This window comes from Peromyscus maniculatus, chromosome 3, assembly GCF_049852395.1.
Source record: "Peromyscus maniculatus bairdii isolate BWxNUB_F1_BW_parent chromosome 3, HU_Pman_BW_mat_3.1, whole genome shotgun sequence".
Lineage (NCBI taxonomy): Eukaryota > Metazoa > Chordata > Mammalia > Rodentia > Cricetidae > Peromyscus > Peromyscus maniculatus.
In genome coordinates this window covers 40,830,171-40,852,027 of record NC_134854.1, presented here as the reverse complement: position 1 = coordinate 40,852,027, position 21,857 = coordinate 40,830,171, and the positions used below count along the sequence as shown (strand labels likewise).

Sequence of the window (21,857 nt, the reverse complement as noted above, 5' to 3'; positions counted from 1 at the left end):
TGCAAGCACACTCACCACTGTCTTTATCTCTGCGGTGGTCACTAAGCAGTAATGCTCGCTGATAACTCCTTTCTCTCACTTGCTCCACTGAAGTGGATGCAGTCCTTTAAAATAAAACACATCCTCGTGTCAGAGAAGCTGCCGCCGCCTAGACTTCACTTTCTGTCTCTTGATGGGTGAAATGTCCTTCAGATGAAGGATTTTGCTATACTGGGACAACACCTTGGTATTAAGCTTTGAAAATATCTTGTCTTATTTCCAACCACATTCCAAACTGAGATTTTTATTCCCGTTTACTTGAAATCAGACTAACATTTGTGGTTGACAATTTTTTGGTAAAATATGTTAGAAATATTTTGTTAACAGTTATAAGGTCACATCAGGTTACTAAAGGGAGCAAAAATACTCCCAACAAAATGCTCGTGTCAAAATTGTAAGTTTATAGTTGGGAAGGTGAGTAAAGAGCAGAGTGAATGTGGTCTTTTGCTCTTTGCTGAGATCTATCTTCAATGAAGCTTCTTCTGTCTTATTGAAGAAACACTAGAACTGCTTCTTCATCCAAGGTGTAACTGGAAAGGGATGTAAAGAAACTGTATAGGGTGCTGACTGGGATGACAAGTTATATAGGAAGGAATATTTACATGGCTAACATAAAAAAAAAATTAGACCTTCCCAGCAACCGTCTTTCCAGGTCATGACCACTAACCACTGTCTGTGTCTACCCTCCCCAAACAGCCGACAGGAAGACTGATTCTCTTAACCTTTTTTTTTTTTTTTTTTTTTTCTTCCATCTTGCACAATGGCACATTTTGGAAGGGGCTTACCACTGAACTTCTGGGTCTTTCTTCTCACTGGCACTGGCGTCTTTAACAGGACAGTTACTGCTGCCCTCTTCACAAGAGGCATTGTAAGTGGCAGCTGGAGGTGGTAAAGGCAAGATCGACGGGTTTTCTACCTGCTCCCCGTTTTCACTGCCATGGACACATCCATCGCCACTGTTGCTCAGGTTCCCACTTGTGTGAGGTGATACACTAATCAAAGCAAAGTTTTCTGCCTTAGAACCACTTTTCCTAGCTTCTCGTTGTCTCTTACGGTATTCTAATAGAGAAACCTTAAACAAGAAAAAAAAAAGTAAATCTTTTATTCTTGTTTTGTGTATCAGAATCAATTATTCTTTAAAAAAAAAGATACTGCAGCATTTATATTAGGAAAATTATATAAAAATAATTGAATTTTTTAATAAATAATTAACAATTATTAAATGCCTACTATATGCCAGGCATTGTATTTAGATGATTTATATGCATTATCTCATTTAATCCTCACAACAACCCTAAGAAATAGGTATATTATCATCCCCATTTTACAGATGAGGAAATTGAGTAACTCACTCACTCCAGGTCACACAGCTGGTGAGTGTTGGAGCCGGGATTCGAACCTAGGTCTTATTTGAAAGCCCGTGCTCTTTCCACTATACTACATTGCTTCCCACAAAGTTGCCAACTGGACTCTGTTATAAAAATTAAAAGCACATATCACTAAAATGCTTTGACTTATACATCAGTTACTTAACAAATAAGTGTGTTTCTCTCATTCTTGCAAAATAAGGCATTCTGTCTCAAAATTAGGAACTTCTATATTAAGATAGAATCTTATCCAACAGTATCATACTTTCCAAAATACTCTTACATCCATGGCCTAAATACTGTAAGTATTATGAGATGGTGAAGAGGCATTTCTTCTCTCCAAGGCTGCCTGCTCAATGTAAAATAAGAGAAGTAAGAACAAGTATTATCTACCTATTGTTTTGGTGGAGGTGTTTATTTTTAAAGGTTATTTGTTTCATGAAAAAAAAAAATCACCTTCAGGCTTTTATCTCAAACTACATTTCTTCTTAGAAGTTTCATATCACTATAATTTTTACTTTCTCAGGAACATCAAATTGTTTACAAAAAGCTTAAAAATGTACATAAAATGCCTTAACTTACATAATCAAGTTACAAATGCCTCACATAAAACATGCTGTAACTACCCTTAAGAGCACCGAGTAAAACCCATTGAAAAGACTATAAATTGTTAAATTATAACCTTTTTCTTTTGTGGTGGATTCTGGGGTGTGCAACTCCCGTCGATCAAATTGTCATTAACAGTCCGTCCGAAACCAGAGACAAGCCCATCTTCAGAAGTACAAAAAACAGCTGTTTCCATAAACATGCCTCTAGTGTCATCCTGTATCAGGCACTTTGACTCACTTATTCGGAAGCCTCCTCCAATCTCCAACTGATGTGAGGGTGTCAAGTCCCTCAGATTGGAGTTGACTGAGAAGTTAACTCCTGTCCTGTCAGGGCTCTTTACCCAGGAAGAATACATTGTACCTCGTCCAGAGTGGGTCGAGTCCAGTTGGCTGTTGGGCTCAGGCCTGTCATGGGCTGGTAGTTCCATGGTTTTTTGTAAGGCAGCTGGCTCGACTGCATCGAGTCCCAGTTGAAGGTCTGACACAGATTCTTTTTCCCCTGGGCAAGGCCTGTTGATTTCAGTCCTACTCCTAGGGCTGGTATAACCAATAGTCTTTATTTCTTGAAGGCCCAGTTCAGTTAAATTGGAATTTCTAAAAGGCCCTAACGTTAGCATGGTTGAAGATCGGTCATATCCCTGTTGGTAGGAGGAGGGAAATCACATAATGCCATTTAGGGACAATTTACTATCTAAGAGTAATTGAAGCAAAATAATATTAAGAGAAAACCAGCAAATGAATGTTTTTTGATAATTCCTTACCTCTTGACTGTAAGTGCGTCTCTTTATTTCTGGAGAACTTTCTGGGGAAGAAATATTCTATATAAAAGTAATGAGCAAAATTAGAAATTAAAATACAACAACTTGTATATTTTGTAGACATGATGCATACATAGGTTTCAGATTTAAACCTTGTTGAAGACACTTGTTTTAGGTCAATTTGATAAACACATTTTAAAAATAATGCTCATGTGGCACAGATAAAAATGTTTACATTTGTGTAAATGTAGGTTCCCAACTTTCTCTTAGTTTCTCACCACACTAGTTAACAAAGCAGGGACAGGGTTTGCCAAAAAAGTTTGAGAAACACTCATTCCCAGGAATGGACATGTCTTTTTCCCCCCATTGAAATGTCTCACCTCAAAGTGCATAGTGTTTCCTGGTGTGCCAGGAGTTACTGGGGTCACTGGTGAATATATGGGTTTATAACCATTCCTGTAAGTTTCATCATCTGATTTGATCCGTGGAGGAGTGGCAAATGCTGGGTCCATAGGAGTGATATCTGTGTGAGTTGGTGTAGCATATGGTGAAGGAGTAGGGGTGGAGCTTTCTGAGTAAGCAGAATCTAGCAGTTGATAAAGTCTTCTTTTTTTTAGTGGTGTAGTTAAATCTGTTGGTGAAATGATAATTATAAGAAATCATACTGCTGCTATAATATAATTAACAGTAATTAAGATAACTTTCTCCCCCAAATTAATGTTTTTTTTAAAAAAATGGAACTAACATGAAATCACCTTCCTTAAGCCTCCAAAAGTGTCAGCATTAGCAATTATCTTGCCTGAAGCTTATAAGCCTAGAAGTCTCAAGTGTTAAATACTCTACTCATATTACTGTAACTGATGTCTTACGAATCCTTTTAACTCCATTGGAAAGCACCTAGCCCCACACTAAACCCCAACTTAAACAGTATTTCCAGCTACAGTTTTATGTATGTCCACACGCAAAGTCAGCTGACCAGAGAGACACAGCAGCGGTTAGCCTGCCAGCAACAACTCCTCACACTAACACAGCACTGAGCACACACTACCTGGGAGGGAACAGCTGTCATTTATCAGAAGTGGGCTTTTATTTTCACCATTAACTGTGGGACTTCTGGATCCTTCCTGACAAGGTGAATGATATCTATGTAAAATGGTTGAGTTTTCTTCTTCTAGGGCTTGTTTCAACCATCGCTGAATAAAACAGAAAAAATAAATGAATAAGGATCAGTTTGCAGCTATTTATATCGACTATAAATGCAAAGCCAATCACAAAAGCATTTCATTGTGAGGAGCTCTAGTAAGGACTGAAATTTGCATTTGGCTTCTCCTAGATTTTTATATCCAAAGAAAAGTTTACCTTTTTGCATGAGCCAGAAATGTTTTCAGTAGTTTCTTTTCTTCTCTTTTTTTCCGAAAGGAATGGTGATGTAAATCTAATATAATGCTTAGGAGTAGAGTATACATGGGGGCTGTAAGTGAGACCTGGCAAAGAATTGAGCTGTGTAGCTAACACCTCTGGATCTGTAGTTATGCGCAGAGGCCTTTCTGAAAGGCTGTCTGAAGGTTTTCCTGTCTTCTCATTCTTCTCACTTAACCATTCATTGACCAAGTGCTAGAGAACAGAAACATTTGGATCACTATATAGTAATTGCACAGATTCCACTACAGAATATTCTAATATCAAATTAGATATTGGCACATCGTCTAAGACGATAAGATGGGTAATTTAGATGATTTATGTTATGGGGCTGGAGAGATGGCTCAGCGGTTAAGAGCATATATTGCTCTTTCAGAGAGGACCCAAGTTCGGTTCCCAGCACCCATGTCAGGTGGCTCACAACCGCCTGTAACTCCAGCTCCAGGGGGATCTGACACTCTAGCCTACATGGGTACCTGCACTCATGTGCATATACCCACAGACACACACACACACACACACACACACACACACACACACACACACGCATAATTAGTAATAATCTTTAACAAAAATTATTCATATTATGTGGTGACAAAGAAACCCCACTATCAGTATTTTCATTTTGTTATTTATTATTATCCTAAGGAATAGTATATAATATTTTATAGGGATAAAATACATGGATACATATAGGAAGTTTATGTTACAAAAAGACACTAATTTTTGGCAGGTCATGGTGGTGCACTACCTATTATCCCAAGCTGAGTCAGGAGGACTGACACAAGTTTGAGGCCAGCCTGGGCTACATCTAGTAAGTACCTGGCCAGCCAGCAGTAGGAGCCTTTTTCTTTTCTTTTTGTTTTTTGTTTTTTTGATATAGCAAAATCTAGGAGATACCAGTCAGTGCCAAAAACAATGCAGGCCTGTTGCTTTATATTCTCCATGAGACTGTTGAGTTGTTAGGAAAGTTTGCTTTTTACACAGTGCTTTTCTAGACCAAGTACTCAATATGGTTGCCTGGAGATGAGGTTAGAACATGGATAAAAGAAGCATGTCCACATTGACAATCCTTGGGTCTTTGGAGGTTTGAAATACCTCTTAAAGATGCTATGCTTTTGAAATTTTACCATTCCTCCATGTATATTATTCAGTTTTTGTTGTTGTTGTCTTTTGGAAATGCTTAGGATTGTACCCAGGGCCTTCTACATGCTAGGCAAGTGCTGTTCCATGGAGCCACACCCCAGCCCTCATAAAATGGCTACCTGAATATACCTGGTCTTGAAGACGCCGCACTGTTTTAAAAAAAAACCAGTTGCTTAGGAACGTTATTTTTTACTGTTGGAGTTTTTAATTTCATAGCTTAAATATTAAGTTCTAGACAAGTATTACATATTCATACACATACAGACGCATATCTTATCTTCCAAAATATTCTGTATCCTTTCCCTCTTCCTTTTCCTATATGTATAATTTCTTGTTTGTACCTTGTAGGACAGTGCTATTCTATGGTATTATTATTAAACAGAATGATAAAATGTGCTGTAAATAAACACATAGCACTGCCAACAAATTTGCTTTTAACAAATATATTTTATATTTAATGTATATAAATGTGGTATTTATAATTAAGAAAAAAGTTTAAAAACACAAGTATAACTTCAATTTTTTTTTTCTCCTTCCAAATGTGAGTAAAAAATATGCTTACTACTTAAGGCAAGTATTCACTTGCTTGTTTAAGTTATGCGGCACACAAGCTTTAAATGAAATACATTAATGATGTCTCCAACAAAACCTATGACTCTCTGGTAAGGAAATTAGAGTCTGCCATTGGCGTATAATCTTGAACTCATACCAGAATTCATTAAGCATACTTTTCATTGTTTAACAGCCTGCTATGAACTATTAAGAAATTAGATAAGAAAAAGACAAAAATAAAAAGTTCCAAAATAAGGGTATGGCCTAAGTCACCTGTCCCTATGTGTTGTCTTTTAGAAAAAAACAGCAGCCCATAACGTTAGACTATTAGGATGAAATTCAGTGAGCAGTTTCCCTTAAACTGTTTCATTAACTCTTGACAATTTTCCGATCTCTTTAATGATCTGATGTAAAACTGATCTTCCTCATCTGGCTCATTGTGTTTACGGGTGCTGTGCTGCCAAGCCTGGAGCCTACAGAGTGGACAGAGAGAATGCACTGTATTTCCTGATCCCCACATGTGCACTCTAGCACACACACAAATCAACTTTTCAGTCCACATTCTTAGTGCATTCTATTGAAATCATACATTCTCTCCCCCCCCCCCCCCTCTATCCCCCAGACAGGGTTTCTCTGTGTAGCTTTGGCACCTTTCCTGGAACTCACTCTGTAGACCAGGCTGGCCTCTGTCTCCCGAGTGCTGGGATTAAAGGTGTGTGCCACCACCACCCGGATAATTTCTTCATATTCTTATGAACTACCTACATAAATAGACTATAAGATGTACAATGAAGAAGAGCTGGGAGTGTGGCTCTGGGTAGAGTGCTTGCCTGCCATTCACAAGGCTCTGGGTTAGATCCGTTAGATGGGAGAGAGGAGTATAATGTTAAACCAGTTTCAGAGAAGTGAATATTTTATACATTAGTAGACAAGCTTATTTAGAGAAATCATGAATTGAAATACTAAAGGTCTTTAATAATCTTCATAATACAAATGTATCAATGCTGTTGACAGTTTGGCACTTCTCATTCTTAATATCTGCAAGTGTAAAAATGATATAAATTGAATTTTTAAGACAGTTTAACTTCAGTTAAGAGACTTGTTGCAAGTGGCTCTTACTTTCATTAGGACTCATACCTTCTTTGTTTTGGGGTACTTTGTGGGACATTTATTAAGTGCTGTAATTTCCACTTCAGTAATTATTTCTGCTCCTGCAGTTTCGGTTTCTGGCTCTACAGCAAGTACAGTGTTTTCAATGTCATTCTGTTGTGACGTAACTTCAATGTCAGGAGAAGACGGCTGTATGTCTGAACACATGCTGATGGTTCTGTGTCTCCGACGCTGCTGTCCGATGTGAGTCCTACTGCGAGAAAAGCTTTTTCTTTGCTTCGTTCTATTCACTTTGGCAGGGGTTGGCTTGATGGCAGCCTCTTCTTTTACTTGTTCCTAGTTCAAAATATAATAGTGGGACTTCTGATGCTTGTAGATATGTTTATGTTGAAATATGGCATTATCTACTTTAGAAACTAGCTTTCCAGAACTTTCTTTAAAAATGTATGTATTTTAAGCTGGGTGGAGGTGGCACACACCTTTAATCCCAACTCAGAGGTAGCAGAGGTAGGTGGATTTCTGAGTTGGAGGCCAGGCTGATCTACAGAATGAACTCCAGGACATCCAGGACTAAACAGAGAAACCTTGTATCACAAAACCAAAAAAAAAAAAAAAGAAAATGTATTGTGTGTGTGTGTGTGTGTGTGTGTGTGTGTGTGTGTGTGTGTGTTGATAGGACAGCCTGTGGGAGTTGGTTCTCTCCTCCTACCACATAGGTGCTGGGGACCAAGTTAAAGCCAGCAGGCATGTGACAGCTTTAGCGAATTAGCCAACTTCTGATAAGAAACCAAAATAATTCAAAACTTTCTTACTGCAATGCAAGGCAAATATATTGTTTCAAGTCTAAATTTCCCATAGGGTTTGAAAATGCCTTAAAAGGCATTATTTAAAAGGTATTACTAAAAATTCATGGGCTGGTGAGATGGTTCAGCAGGTAAAGCACTTGCACGTAAGCCTAAAGACCAGCATTTGAACCCCAGAATCCACAGGACCGAGGAGACAGAACTGACTCAGAGCTGCCCTCTTGATCTCCACATATGCACACTATTATGCAAGCACACAGACATAATTTTTGTAGATGTCACTATACTGTGTGGAAATTTAAGGCACTTAACTCTGAAAATAAAGATAAACCTAAGTAATAATACCTGGATAACTTCAGCATCAGTGATAATCTGTGACTCTTTACATTCAGGCTTGACTTCGGTCTTGGCTGTGCTGATCCTTTCCAAAGCTTGTTCTCGTCTTTTCTCTCTCTTTTCAAGTCTGGCAAAAGCTTGCAAAATTGCTTCCATTTTCCTTTCTTCTCTTGTCTATGGAATTTAAATTTGAAGTAAATAATATCATTATTCCATAGCGAAAGTTGTAAATGTCCGATGTTCGTGACAGATTTTAAAAACTGCTGTGATACTGTTAGCATAAGAAGGATAGCGGGGAATAGTTTACAGCCATTCAGCATGTGTATGAATCCCAAACTTCATCTCAGCCATTTTAGAGCGTATGCCACAAAAGTACAATGATACAGCAAACAAATAAAAAAATTTCCTTGTTTTTCCAAACCAAAAAACCAAAAATTTAATAGAGGTCTGCCTTTAAAAAAAACTGAAAATCCATAAGTATAACTCAAATGCACTTAAAGAGTCAATGTATTTTTGTTATATTGTGGCAAAGTCTTAGGTTCAAGCCATGGCTGTACCATTAAGTTTTAGTAAATAGCTCTTTCACTCTGGCAAATTAGTTTTGACATTTCTGAGGCTGTAAAAGAGCGTAGAACACTTCACACTTCATTGGATTGTTCCTGAGTTCAAATGGAAAACGTGAGGCTTTGAAACAGTACTTGGAAAATGGCAGGCATTCATGTTAATGCTCATTTCTACTTTTGCCCTTGTGCCCTCCATTACAGTTCTTTTAAGGCATTCCTCTACCTTCTGCTCATCCTGTCTTACACTGACACTTCAAGACAGGGCTGAGGGAACAGCAAGAGTTCTCTTGGGTAGAGAACACTAAGAGCCAGGCCCAGAGCCTGAGCAGAGGGCCTGGCAATGCTTCAGCTCTCAACCAGAACCAGGAAGCAGGTCCACCAACTGTCCAGTTCTCCAAATCAAAGAACCAGGTCCTGAGGCTCAGATCCTCCTTCCTTGTCAACGATGTGGGGAAGAAAGAAAGAGAGATCAGAAACTCAAGATCTGGCTGCCACAGACTTTGAAACATTGGAGTTTCACCTTTAGTTCCAGCAATGACTGGCAGAGATTTAAACACTAACAACTGTTGCTTACTCTTTCCTGTTTTTTGAGTAAACACATTCAGTATGGGAATAAAAGGTGCTAACAGAGCTCAACTGGGATATTTGAAAGGAGTTTCTAAGTTTTCACCCTTTTGAATTCACACAGAGAAAATGGGTCCACAGAAGTAAGATTACTTGTTCATGGACACTCATCTGTGTCTTTTCACGTAATCAGAATGGGTAATTCAAAACACGATTTCATTTGTTCACTGCAACTGAAAATTTTAAAGCCAAATTCTTAGACAATTTCCTGTCTCTGCCTTACTTTCATCCCTTTAAACTCCTATAAAAACCCTGTCTCTGTATTCAGTTTTTTATAAAAAGTTTCATTTAGAAATCTAGACTTTATAATAGTCTTTTTGTTGTTGTTTTTTTTACGTTTTTCAAGACAGGGTTTCTCTGCGTAGCTTTAGAGCCTGTCCTGGAACTCGCTCTGTAGACCAGACTGGCCTTGAACTCATAGAGATCTGCCTGTCTCTGCCTTCCAGAGTACTGGGATTAAAGGCACACATCATCACTGCCCAGCCATAATAGTAATTCTTAAAATTACCTCACCTGTTAAGCCTGGTTGGAGGGGAGATTTTAACTACCATGATTACTTCTTTAAAAAAAAAAAAACAGTATTTTTAAGAAGAAACGAGCTTGTTTTAAAAAAAAAAAATGACTACATGCATGCAGGTACCCTTGGAGGCCAGAAAGGGGTGTCAGATCTCCTCAAATTGGAGTTATAGTCAGTTGTGAGCCATGGATGTAGGTCCTCTACAGGAGCAAGCAGTAAGCACTCTTAACCACTGAGCCATTTCTTCTGATGCCCAATATTCTTTTATGTGTGAGTAACTCAACCACTAGGTAGATACCCAAGGAAGAAATTTTCTTTATTATAATTACCCTAGAACTTATAAGACAGTAATGAGTGTATGTCAAATGTCTTTGACATACTCTAATATTTCCTTGTTTTGGATTGTGAGATTGAGGATCCAAGATAAACCTGTATGATGTAAAGAGCGAAGTGAAGTAAAGGTTGAACTCTGTTGAAAACAGTGTGACCACATGTTGATTAAACAAAACACTTTAGAGGTGGTTAAGTCCTAAAAAATGTCACAAAAGTCCACATGTATGTAGGCCACTCAAACGTAGTGCCTTTGCATAAATTACAAGTTTCCTGACAGTGAACTTACTCGTCTTTCCAATTAACCACTGATATTATTACAGAAAGCACAAGTTTACCACATTTCTATAAGCTTTTATTATATAGCAATAAAGTTGAAAGCACTAAATAAATTACTAATAACTTTAACTGAGATTTATCTTAAAATTAAAAATAAGCCTGAGCACCATAAGTAAGGTAAACTTGGCGTTAGAAGAAATGTAGGTTCCTCCTGATTTGCTTTTCTACCCTGCAAATAAATGCCTTTTCTGAAACAAAAACAATCCCAGGACCTCAAGAGCAGAACTCTCAGCCTGTAGTAGCAAGAGGTACCTGGGGAAACAACATCTCTGCAGTCCTCCAGTCTCCCTCTCCTTAGTCTCAGTACCCAGGGGCTGAAAATATTCCAATAGTAAAATATCCCCAATTCTAGAGCTGAGAAACACAAAACTGCCTGTAAAAAGAAGGAAATGAAACCAGAGCACACCACCAAATCACTATCTCACAGTCCTGAAAAGAGAAAAGACTCCTTACTTTAGAAATACATGCTTCCTTAAACCTCTTTCAAATAGCAATAGAACCAATAAATGAACTTTAAAGATTGCTAAGATTATGAATGAAAGTCATCCCAAAGTAATACATGGTATTCCCATTTATTCTATCACTGACAGTTCAACGTACTCCTAACAGCACCATTATGTGGCATTCTCTATGAGAGCTGCTCCGCCTTCTCTATTCACCTAGTTTTTACATAAGTAAACCCTACCCATGCATCAAGCACTGAGATTTCTTTAAACAAGTAATAATTATGTATTGTATAAAGCATAGGTCACTGTGCCATGTTAAGCATTTAAAAATTTTGAATATTTATTACAAGAGGCAGGTAAACCATAACCACCTCATTTTGTTTGGACAGACTATAAGAATAAACTTATTCAGCTTTACCATATCATTTTAACAAAGATGATTACTAATCTCAAGAATTAGTGTCAGTTTAGTCATGGAATAAGAAGAAAATGGTGAGTTAGGATGGTGTCCCTCATATTTCTATCATCAGATGACATTCCTGGCAACAAATTTGCTCTCATACTTTAATAATACTAAAACTTGGTTCCTTCTAAACTGTTTTTCTAAGTTAAATCACCTCTAAATGCATTAGTAACAGCATAGATTCTAAAAAACAATAGTGTTCCCCCAGGGTAATTGTTCCCCAAGATAAGAACCAGGAATTCCTGATGAGTCATCATGCACCCTAAATGTTGCAAGGTATTCAAGTGCAGATAAGGCTAACCAACAACATATCTTTTCATAGACATCTGTGAAATACATTCTGACACAGCGGAAGCCTCAGAAAATTATGAGAATAATGCCTAATTCTAGGCAAAGCCTACAGACGTTGGCTGGGCTGTGAAGAAGATTCATTTAAGCTCACACTTGTGGCCTGTCTTTTCTAAGTGGCTTTTGGGTCCATTTAGTTGGCTCATTACTAAGCTGCCAATTCTAAAAGCCAGTTACTTTTTTCCACCTTAGCAGCTGGGGTTATGACAATAAACAAGTTCTTATATAAGTTTATATTATTATGTGAAAGTTATGTGGCTTAGACATCTCTCACCCCACTGATCACCAGAGTTGATTTGATTTATCTGGATGCCTAGCCTAATGTCCCTTTCCTCCCACACTACTCCAGCTCCATGTGTATGTGCACTCAGTTGAAAAGGCTAGATGACCTCAGATAAAGGAAGACCAGTCTTTGATCAAGGGTACAAGTAGCTGTGCTCCCCCGCTAGATATTCCAAGTAAGCAGTTAAGGAGTTTATGCAACAAGGATAACAGGAGTCTAGATACTCCTCCTGTCTGTCTTCCTTTCATTGATTCTTAAATTTCTGTCTTAATGTGAGGGCCATCATGAGTCAACTTCCATGGACTCCAAGTTTAAGCTATTTGAGTATAATTAAAAGCACGAGGAGGCAGGTTGATCTCAACAGAATTCTAGACAGTAATAGCTACATAGTAAAAGACACCATATATTACAACCTCACATACCAATACAGTAGTTAAAACTGAGCAAGGTATTATTTATATAGGTAACAATCAGCAAAATAATTCTGTTTTGCTAAAATCTTACTACAATAGATTACATGGAATTTGACTTGGAGGAAAGTATTACCGATTCCTCTTTGTCCAAATATGGTAAATGGAACATATTAGCTAGTAGTTCCTAATGAAACCCATAATTTTCTTAGGACTGTCTTGCATATGAGAAAATTTTAATCAGTTTGACAAAAATTTCTCAGAAGTATTGCATCTGTATTCTACTTCCTTTTTAAGTTGCCACTTTTCCATTTGCCCTTCTCTATCCAACTGTTGGTATTAATATAGCCAGTATAAAGGACAGAATCTACAAGATTCAAATTAATTATTTTTCCTTTGAGAAGAAAAACCATATCAATTGTTTAGGAACTTACATCAATAAACTAAACATCAAAGTGATAATCCAGTTAAAATTAAGATTGCAATAATCTTGAAGCTAGGGTCAAGGAGGCAAAGGTTTTAAGTTTCATTTCACATCCTTTAAAAAGGACATACTTTACAGGTTTCCCACATTTTACACTTCCATTAACAAAACTTACAGTTTCAGTCACTTCAGGGGCAGTAATTTGGATGAATATATTAAAAAAGATTAGAATTTCACATTAGGAAAAAAATGGATCACAAGCAAGCTTAGAAAAATGCATGTTTTCTACACTGAATTTATAACATGCAAAGGGTATCCAATTCCTAGGATCTAAAACTGGGCATGTTCTAAGTTCTAACACATTTATCAGCATTGAGAGGTATATACACATATACACACATACCCTTTTTTTTGGGGGGGGGGGGCACAGGGTCCTGGCTGTCCTGGACCACACTATGTAAACCAGGCTGGCCTCAGACTCACAGAGATCCATTTGCCTCTACCTCCCGTAGGATTAAAGGCATGTGCCACCATGCCTGGCTTGACTGGTATTTTAAAAGTAGCAACATAATGACAAAAATTAATCTGAATAAAATTAATAAACATATTATAATCTCCAGTGTCAATTTATTTTTCCCAAAGTCGTTGCTTTACGAGTTTGTGGGAGAGAGACAGGGTCTCATGTAAATGACTATGTAGTAGAGGGTGATCTTGAACTCCTAAGCATCCATCATCCACATCCTAAATCCTGAGACTACAGGCATCTATTACTATTCCCAGCTGCCTATTACAGTTCTTAAAGCCAGCTGTAAAAACCCATACTTTACAGTAAACTGATCCAAAGCTTCTACAGAAGTAATAATACAAATTCAAAGCTGCACCAATTGGGCAACGGACTGAAAATTAGTAGTAAAGAAAGGGGGCTGGAGAGATGGCTCAGAAGTTAAGAGAACTTGTGGCTCTTCCAGAAGACCTGGGTTCAGTTTCCAGCATCCACATGGTTGACCTCCGAAGGCACGAGGCATGCATGCCGTGCACATACATAGATGCAAGCAACATGAGTGTTGGTGTGTGCACATGCACAGGCCATAGATAATTTGGGTGCAAGTAATTTAAGGAATAATTGAATCTTAAAGAGTTCGATATAATCCCTTTAGATGTAGGAATCAACCTCTTCCAAGCTTTCACCTCTTTAGGCAAGTGGTTCTGCAGTCCTGAAGCTATGAATATGTATTGCTTTCACAATGCAGGTATTTTAGCAATCAGTTGAGGATGATCCCCACCATGATTTTAAAAAGATTAAGTAGGTCTACAAAGATCCAATATCTTACATCCCCACTCTAGTTATAACACACGAGATCCCATGGAATAAAAAGTATGAAAACCCTAACATAAAAGAATGTGGGAAGCCTACACTAAGTCCATCATGGTTTGTAAAGTCACTTTTCAATTCTTATGCCAGAAAGTGTTTTGAAAGCTAATTGCCACTATTAACTCTCTTTTTGGGGGGCTAGGGCAGGAGGGCACCAGATCAACCCAGGCCCTTACATGCTGTGCAAGTGCTCTTTTACCAAGCTGTACCCCGGCTCTTTAATTTATATATCTACTCATTTCATGGCAATCCTATTGCTTCCTCCCTGCAAATTCCGAGACTGCAGGTGTGAGTCACCATACTCTGCTGCTACAATTAATTACAATTTCTTGTCCAACATTTATACTGACAAAACATTTGTAGATAAATCATGAGGAAGATAGAGCTTATGATGATAACAGTGTGAGAGTACAGACACAATGGCTACTAAACCATGGTGGATCTTGAAGTTTTGCTAACTGACTTAGTAGTAATACAAAGCTTAAGGATCTGTTTCTGTCTTAAGTCATGAAAAGAAACTACATTTAGCTAATGAAAAGACATACTGAACAATAATTGTGGTATTAAATTTATTAAAAATTCTTGGCTTTAAAATGTTCAAAGTTATTTCTTAAAGGTGGTTAACATTTTTTTTTTTTTTCGGTTTTTTGAGACAGGGTTTCTCTGTGTAGTTTTGCGCCTTTCCTGGAAGTCGCTCTGTAGACCAGGCTGGCCTTGAACTCACAGAGATCCGCCTGCCTCTGCCTCCCGAGTGCTGGGATTAAAGGTGTGCGCCACCACTGCCTAGCCTACATTCTTCAATGCCAAATGAAAAGTCCGAAAAAATACATACATACATACATACATAAATATATATTTAAATGGTAATGGCAAAGCCAAATAAAAATGCTCAATGTCATATCATGAGTCCAAAGTTTTCTAACTTGAAGTACAGAAACCCACATAAAGGTAGTTGACTTGTAGAAGAGCAGCTGAACCACCCCAAAGGACCACACATAGCCATTAGCTTCCCGACTTACCATCTTCCTTTTTCTTTCTGCAATCTGCTCCTCAGATTCCATTTCTACTTCATTGCTAATAGGAGTTTTTTCTTCCATATCATCAATAAAATCTGGTTCCTGAAAAATGGAAATGACTTATTTATGGAAACTATTAGTCCATCTATAAAATAACTATACACCATCTCTTTTAACCACAATTCAGTATGTGAAATAAGAAACCCACGAAAATCTAAATTTCTAAACAAAGTTTTCAAACTCATATAAGCAGATTTATGAAATTCCTATCAAATATGGTAGTGTGGCTTTATGTTTCTATTTGTACCAAAACAAATTTTCACGAAACCTGCAGATTTGAAATCTCTAGTGTTCAATTTAATACTTAAGACAGTTAGACATGAGACATGGTGGCACACACCTTTAATCCTGTACTCTGGAGACAGAGGGAGACAGTTCAAAGCTAGCCTGATATATATAGTGAGTTACTAGCCTCAGAGTGAGACACTTTCAAAAGAACAACAAAAACCTATGATATCTGGAATGTCTTTAATTGCAGTTGTAAGAAAATGTTCCACTCTATAAGGATCTGTCAATTTGGTTGTTTCTTAATAATTTGGCATTTATTGTAGGAAATCCTATGTGCAAGTAAACAGAACAAGGACTGGGACAGGCACAGTGGTAGAGAGCACTTGCCTAGCTTGTGTTAGAGCCTATATGCTCAATCCCCAGATCTGGAAAAATAAATATTTAAACTATTAAATGATTTTAAGCTAAAAAAAAAAAAAAAGATGTTAAAATACAACATTTTCCTAATTAAAATAATTTCCTTGAGAATCAGGAGAGTTGGTACCTGATTATTTGATACTGACAGTCTCAGTGGAGAAAGCTTTCTCTGTTTTGTTTCTGGACTCTTTATTTTGTTATTTGTTCCTTCACAATCCAAAGTAATATTCTGATTTTGTGTATCTTTTTCTTTTGAAATATCTTTCTCTTTCTTTCCTTTTTTCCTTCTGGTCTCATAACCACTATTGATGTTTTCTGTGGATTCTGAGCTCCGTTTTAGAACAGGGCACTCCGGATTTTCCTTGAGGCATGCACAGTCCACCTTGTATTTACTGAAATGATAACCAGGTACATATTAATATAGAAAACAAGACTGAGAAGTTTATGCTGCAACTCCATAAAATTCATGCTTTTATTAATAATAAGTAAATCTTAACATTTTACTAATTTGAATTCCTGGTAAATGTGACAAAATAAATGTTTTTTTCATAATAACAGAGTACTAGATAGTAATTTTTGTTGTTTTTTGCTACTGGGGATTGAACCCAAAGACAAGTACTTCAAATATGATAGGCAAATGCTATATCACTGAGCCCCAGCCTTTGGATGTTGGTTTTGAACACAGTCTTTTAAAGTAAAAGGATATACTATAGTTTGTGCAAGGTAACATTAAGGGGAAAAAAACCACCCTTATTTCGTCTGAGGGTGGTATGCTGACTCTTCAGTTAAAAAAAATGCCAGTTATGATACATATCAGATCTTCCCTAGTTTAATATACTTCAAGGAATGATTTTAATAACCAGTTTTCCTTTAAAGATACCTTGAAGAAAACTTAATTCTAAGTCTTCTCTCCTTTAAATGGGGCCTGAAAAATTATACCATCCCTCATCTTCTCAGTAATTATTAATACTCTCAATTTTATAGATGACCTTAAAGCTTAGGCTCATGGTACTCTAAAAGCTTCCTTTTAGGATTACACTTAACTGCAAAAGTTTGTCTGATAGCAATAACTTGTGTTTATACAACCATTACTCTGTGCCAGAAACTGCTTTAAACACCTCGTATGTGTTAACTCATCAAAAGTTCACAACATTCTATTTAGTGAGTAGTATTCTCAATCTCGAGCTAAGGAATCACAAAGTGGTGCTAAACTGGTGTATGATTACATAACGAGTAACCAAGCAAGATATAAAAGCTCACAGATCTTTACAGATTTATACTCAACACCTATGGGCTAGCAATCTCCTAAAGTAGTAAGCACAAGATGCATGTTACACCCCCTCTCCCCACCACACACACAGAGGTTAAGTTTGTAAAAACCTGGAGAGACTATGGGAGCAGGGAAGTCCCTGTCTTAAAAAAACGGGCACCAAATGTTAAACATATATGCTGTTTACTAATAGGCTTTCAAAATAGCCTATTTCCTGGGCCTGGAGAGAGAACTCAACAGTTAAGACAACAACTTCCTGCAGTTGAGAGAACCTGACCTCACATCCCTGCACCCACAGAAGGGCCCATCACAACAGAAATACACCTCCAGCAGACGTAGTCTTTTTCTGATCACTGCAGGAACCAATACACATGTGGCATACATTCACTTAAACATACAAATAAAAACAAATTTAAAAAAATAGAAAACTTAAATTGTTATGATAAATATGACTCAAAGGTAGAAATACATATTGAAGGTAAAGGGATTGCACACTATAGGAAACTTGGGGAATATTATTTTAAGGTGTGTTATTTTTGTTTATGTTGCATTTGTTGAACTTTTTGAAGCTGTGTTATTGTGCCTGTTTAAAACACCTGATGGTCTATCTAATAAAGAGCTGAAGAGCCAATAGTAAGGCAGGAGAAATGATAGGTGGGGCTGGCAGGCAGAGAGAATTAATAGAAGGAGAAATCTGGAAGAGGAAGGAGCCAGAGAGGAGGAAGACTTGAGGGGCCAGCCACCCAGCTACACAGCAAGCCACAGAGTAATAAAGAAAGGTATACAGGAATTAGAAAAAGAAAAGCAGAGACAAAAGATAGATGGGATAATTTAAGAAAAGCTGGCTAGAATCAAGCCAAGCTCAGGCTGGGCATTTATAAGTAAGTATAAGCCTCCATGTGTGATTCATTTGGGAGGTGGGTGGTAGGCCCCCTAAGAGAGCAAAAACAAACAACAGGAAGCCATAATGCACACTTTAAAACTTAATTTTAGAAATGATGTCTGTCATACAATGTTTATAGTATGTAGGAGGATGGGGCAAGATAGATGGCTCAGAGATTAAGAGCACTTTCAGAGAACTTAAGTTTGGTTCTCAGCACCCATAGCTGGACAGCTCCCAACCCATATCCAGCTGTAATGCCTCTGGCACCCACACATGTCATATACACTGACATACACAAATAAAAATAAGTAAATAATAAAATACAGGAAGAAATGAATTAAAATATCTATAACCTAAAATATTACAAAATATATAAAGATTCAAGAAGAATGAAAGAGAGTCTGCATGTGGTACATATATATAATTCCATCACTCAGGAAATAGAGGCTGGAAGAGCAGAATTCAAAGACATCACAGGAAGTCTGAGGCTGGCTTAAATCCTCCTCTTTACCCTCAAAAAAGAGAGAAAAGCACTCTAACTACAGAGCTATATCTCCTGCTTTATTTCTTGATTTGGAAAATAAGTACATGGATATTTGTGTCATTTGTATTTCATATTATAGTTTTAAAAATACAAATAAGGTTTTTTTAACCCAAAATTAATGTCTTTCCCCCTAACATTTCAAAACAATAGTTCTTAAAGTTTTACTGCAGTATCTCCACAAATCATTTCTATTACAATGCAAGAAAAACTGGTACAGTATCTTTTGTTTTTAAGAAAAAAAAGATGTATTCATAACAAATGACTAAGTTGTTTAACAAGTTGAAGTATAAGAAGTGAGGGAAAACCTCACATAGTAAAGTCAGAACTGTATAACTGAATTAGCGCTAATAATTATAAAGTCTGAACACTCACATTAGGAAATAAGTAATGAGGATGCAATTGCTGATAACAGCATACTTAATTTCAGGTACTTTAAACCATTTCCTACTAAGTAATAACAATGTCTAAATTATGATGAAGGCATTAATCTATCTGAAACATGGCATTTACAGACTTGAACTTACCAATTCCCATAGTCAAAATCAAAGGCAATAGTAATTTCAGTCCCTTTTGGAATACTTTGTATAGAATAAATGTAGAGATGTATGGTTCCATCTTCAATTTCATGCCTCACCTGTTAAGAAGAATAATTTTACACTTCTATACACTATTTAGAGCATCTTTACCTTGCAATTAGGAAAATTATTCATATTATTAGGTTATATTGTTATTGTTTGTTTTTGAGACAGTGTCTCATTATGCAGCCCTGGCTTGCCTAGAACTCACAGAGAACCACCTGCCTCTACTTTCTGAATGTTAGAGTTAAAGGCGTACACTACCATGACCAGCTGAAAAATATTCTTAAAACCATTTTATAAACATGACATGGAAAATTGCCATTCATCATAAGACTTACAAATCAATAGCCATCACCTAAAAGGTTTGCAAAGGTACACTGGCAATACTCACCCCTACAGCCCACCATCTAACACTCCAAATAGAAAAACACTGCATTCTCATCATCTGACAAGTATACTCTGTTGTTATCTTTCAGCATGTTTGAAACTGTGGGTTCTTTCAAGTAATATATTATCCTGAGTATGAGTATGCACTAATGGTAAACCTAAGAATACTTTTCTTTGACACAGTTTCACTTCCCATGATACTTTTAATTCAGAACTACTGTTTTACACATAAAAGCAAGGTACAGAAGGCTGAGGATGTAGTTCAGTGGAAAAACGCTGGCCTAACATGTGAGGTCCTAGAGTTAGTCTCCAACACCACACATATACACACAGAAGAGTGAAAAGGCACTGACAAGGTTATAAAACTAGTAAGCCACAGAAAAGCAATAATTGTCCCAAGTCTATGTCCAAATACTACAAATTTTAGCTGCAAAATTAAATGTTTGATTTGTGGTATATGAAAAAACAGTATACTCTAAAATTTTGTTTTAAAAATCTATAGCAAATATAAAATATACTTTTGGGCTGGTGAGATAACCCAGGTGGTAAAGGATCTTGCTGCTAAACCTTTTTAGAGTTCAATCCTTAGAACCCATATGGGAGAAGGAGCAAAATGACTCAAAGTTGTCCTCTGATTTCTATGTGTGAGCATGCACGTACACACACACTATTAATATAACAACATTAAATCTAGCTTTTAGCTATATGATGCAAGTTCATAAAATAACATCTGACACACAAATAGAGCTCCCAATATAAACAGAAATCTCATATTTCCTCTTACAAGGAACATTACAGTTTTAGAGCCATGGAAAGTGAAGAAAAAAAAAAAAAAGTGAGACAAGGTCTCACTGTGTAGCAGTGGCTGGCCTGGAACTTGATATGAAGAACAGGCCAGCTTTGAACTGTCTCTGCCTCCCAAGAGATTAAAGGAGTAAATGCACAACCATGTACAGCTTACGGATAGTTATTTTAAAAAATGATTAGAGATTATCACCTAAATACCCACAAAAAAAAAAAATTGAACAAAATAAAATAGGTGCAGACTTCTTAAATTTGTGTTCCTATTTCTCCTAAGATTTCAATAAGCTTACCTCTGCATTGGGTGTACAAGAACGCCTGATGAATCGAGCCTCATTCCCAAAAGTCCTCGCATCAACACACATTTCTAGCCCATGAAACTTAGAGTAGAATAAAACAAAAGGGTATGGCCTACAAACAAAGAAGCATTACAAGCTTTTAGTATAACAGGGCTAGAGGACATAGTTTAGTGGTAAAGTGCTTGCCTATCAGGCAAAAGGTCCTCAGTTCAGTACTCAGTACAAAACAAGCAAACAACAAAACTTTACAATTTCCTGTGATTCATTAGATAAACAACAGATTAAGAAATTTCTAAAAGACACGGTTGAGAATAAAGCAAGTATTTGAATATCGGCAATTTGATTCCAGAAGCCACTTTTAACTACTTTAATAAGACTTGTGTCTGCTTTAAGTCAAAAGCAATTAAGGTTGAAATTGGTTTTTAATCGTTATTTTTATTTTATGTAAATGGGTAATTTGCTGACACATGTCTATGTACCATCTGTGTTCCTAGTGCCCACAAAATTCAGAAGAGGACCTCAAATCCCCTGGACCTGGAATTATATAGATGGATGTGAGCCAACACGTGGGTGCTGGGAATCCAAATCATGTCCTCTACAAGAGCAGCCAGTGCTCTTAACTGCGGAGCCACCTCTCCCTAACTCCTTTAGGTAGAAATTCTTTACATCACCTTTTTACAGGGTAACTCCATGCTTTTAAAGTCCCATTTCCTGGTATGGTTAAAACTGATTTATACTAGATTTCGGATAAAATACTCTACATGTACCTTTCATGGCTTAAGTAAATACTCAAGTTATAAACTACAAATATTTTAACAATGTTAATGTATTAAACAGCACAGCACAGATTTAAAGATAGCAACATATTACTGTACTTCGGAAAAGTAACGGCTATCAGAAGAACAAATCAATTTTCCACAAGAATCCCAAACCACAAAAGAAGCCTCCAATGAAGTAGGAGTTCAAGTGGTGGCAGCAGCATAGGAACATTACTAACACTGTCTAAGAAGGGGGAGTTTCACCTTTAATCACCACATTCTTTCCAGGTTCTAGCAAGTATGTTACAACATAGGTAGTAGGTAGAAAGGCTCTTGACAATCTTAACTAATGAGAAATC

General features: G+C 37.0%; 1 protein-coding gene across 7 annotated transcripts in view; it reads right to left on the bottom strand.

Moving 5' to 3' along the window:
• The window catches only part of Kmt2e (lysine methyltransferase 2E (inactive)), a 73,255-nt gene that overhangs the window by 3,577 nt on the left and 47,821 nt on the right, over positions 1-21,857 (bottom strand). For 6 of the 7 annotated variants that reach the window (XM_076566342.1, XM_016008791.3, XM_076566341.1 and 3 more), the window contains 13 exons: positions 20,735-20,852; positions 19,200-19,309; positions 16,106-16,370; positions 15,277-15,375; positions 8,148-8,312; positions 7,027-7,335; positions 4,132-4,386; positions 3,821-3,965; positions 3,153-3,403; positions 2,776-2,832; positions 2,089-2,652; positions 825-1,111; positions 16-104 (listed from right to left, as the gene is read on the bottom strand). In XM_076566342.1, the coding sequence (XP_076422457.1) occupies positions 16-104; positions 825-1,111; positions 2,089-2,652; positions 2,776-2,832; positions 3,153-3,403; positions 3,821-3,965; positions 4,132-4,386; positions 7,027-7,335; positions 8,148-8,312; positions 15,277-15,375; positions 16,106-16,370; positions 19,200-19,309; positions 20,735-20,852 (2,714 nt within the window). The remainder of the gene's footprint in view (positions 1-15; positions 105-824; positions 1,112-2,088; positions 2,653-2,775; positions 2,833-3,152; positions 3,404-3,820; positions 3,966-4,131; positions 4,387-7,026; positions 7,336-8,147; positions 8,313-15,276; positions 15,376-16,105; positions 16,371-19,199; positions 19,310-20,734; positions 20,853-21,857) is intronic. The other variant, XM_016008793.3, reaches the window with a different exon arrangement.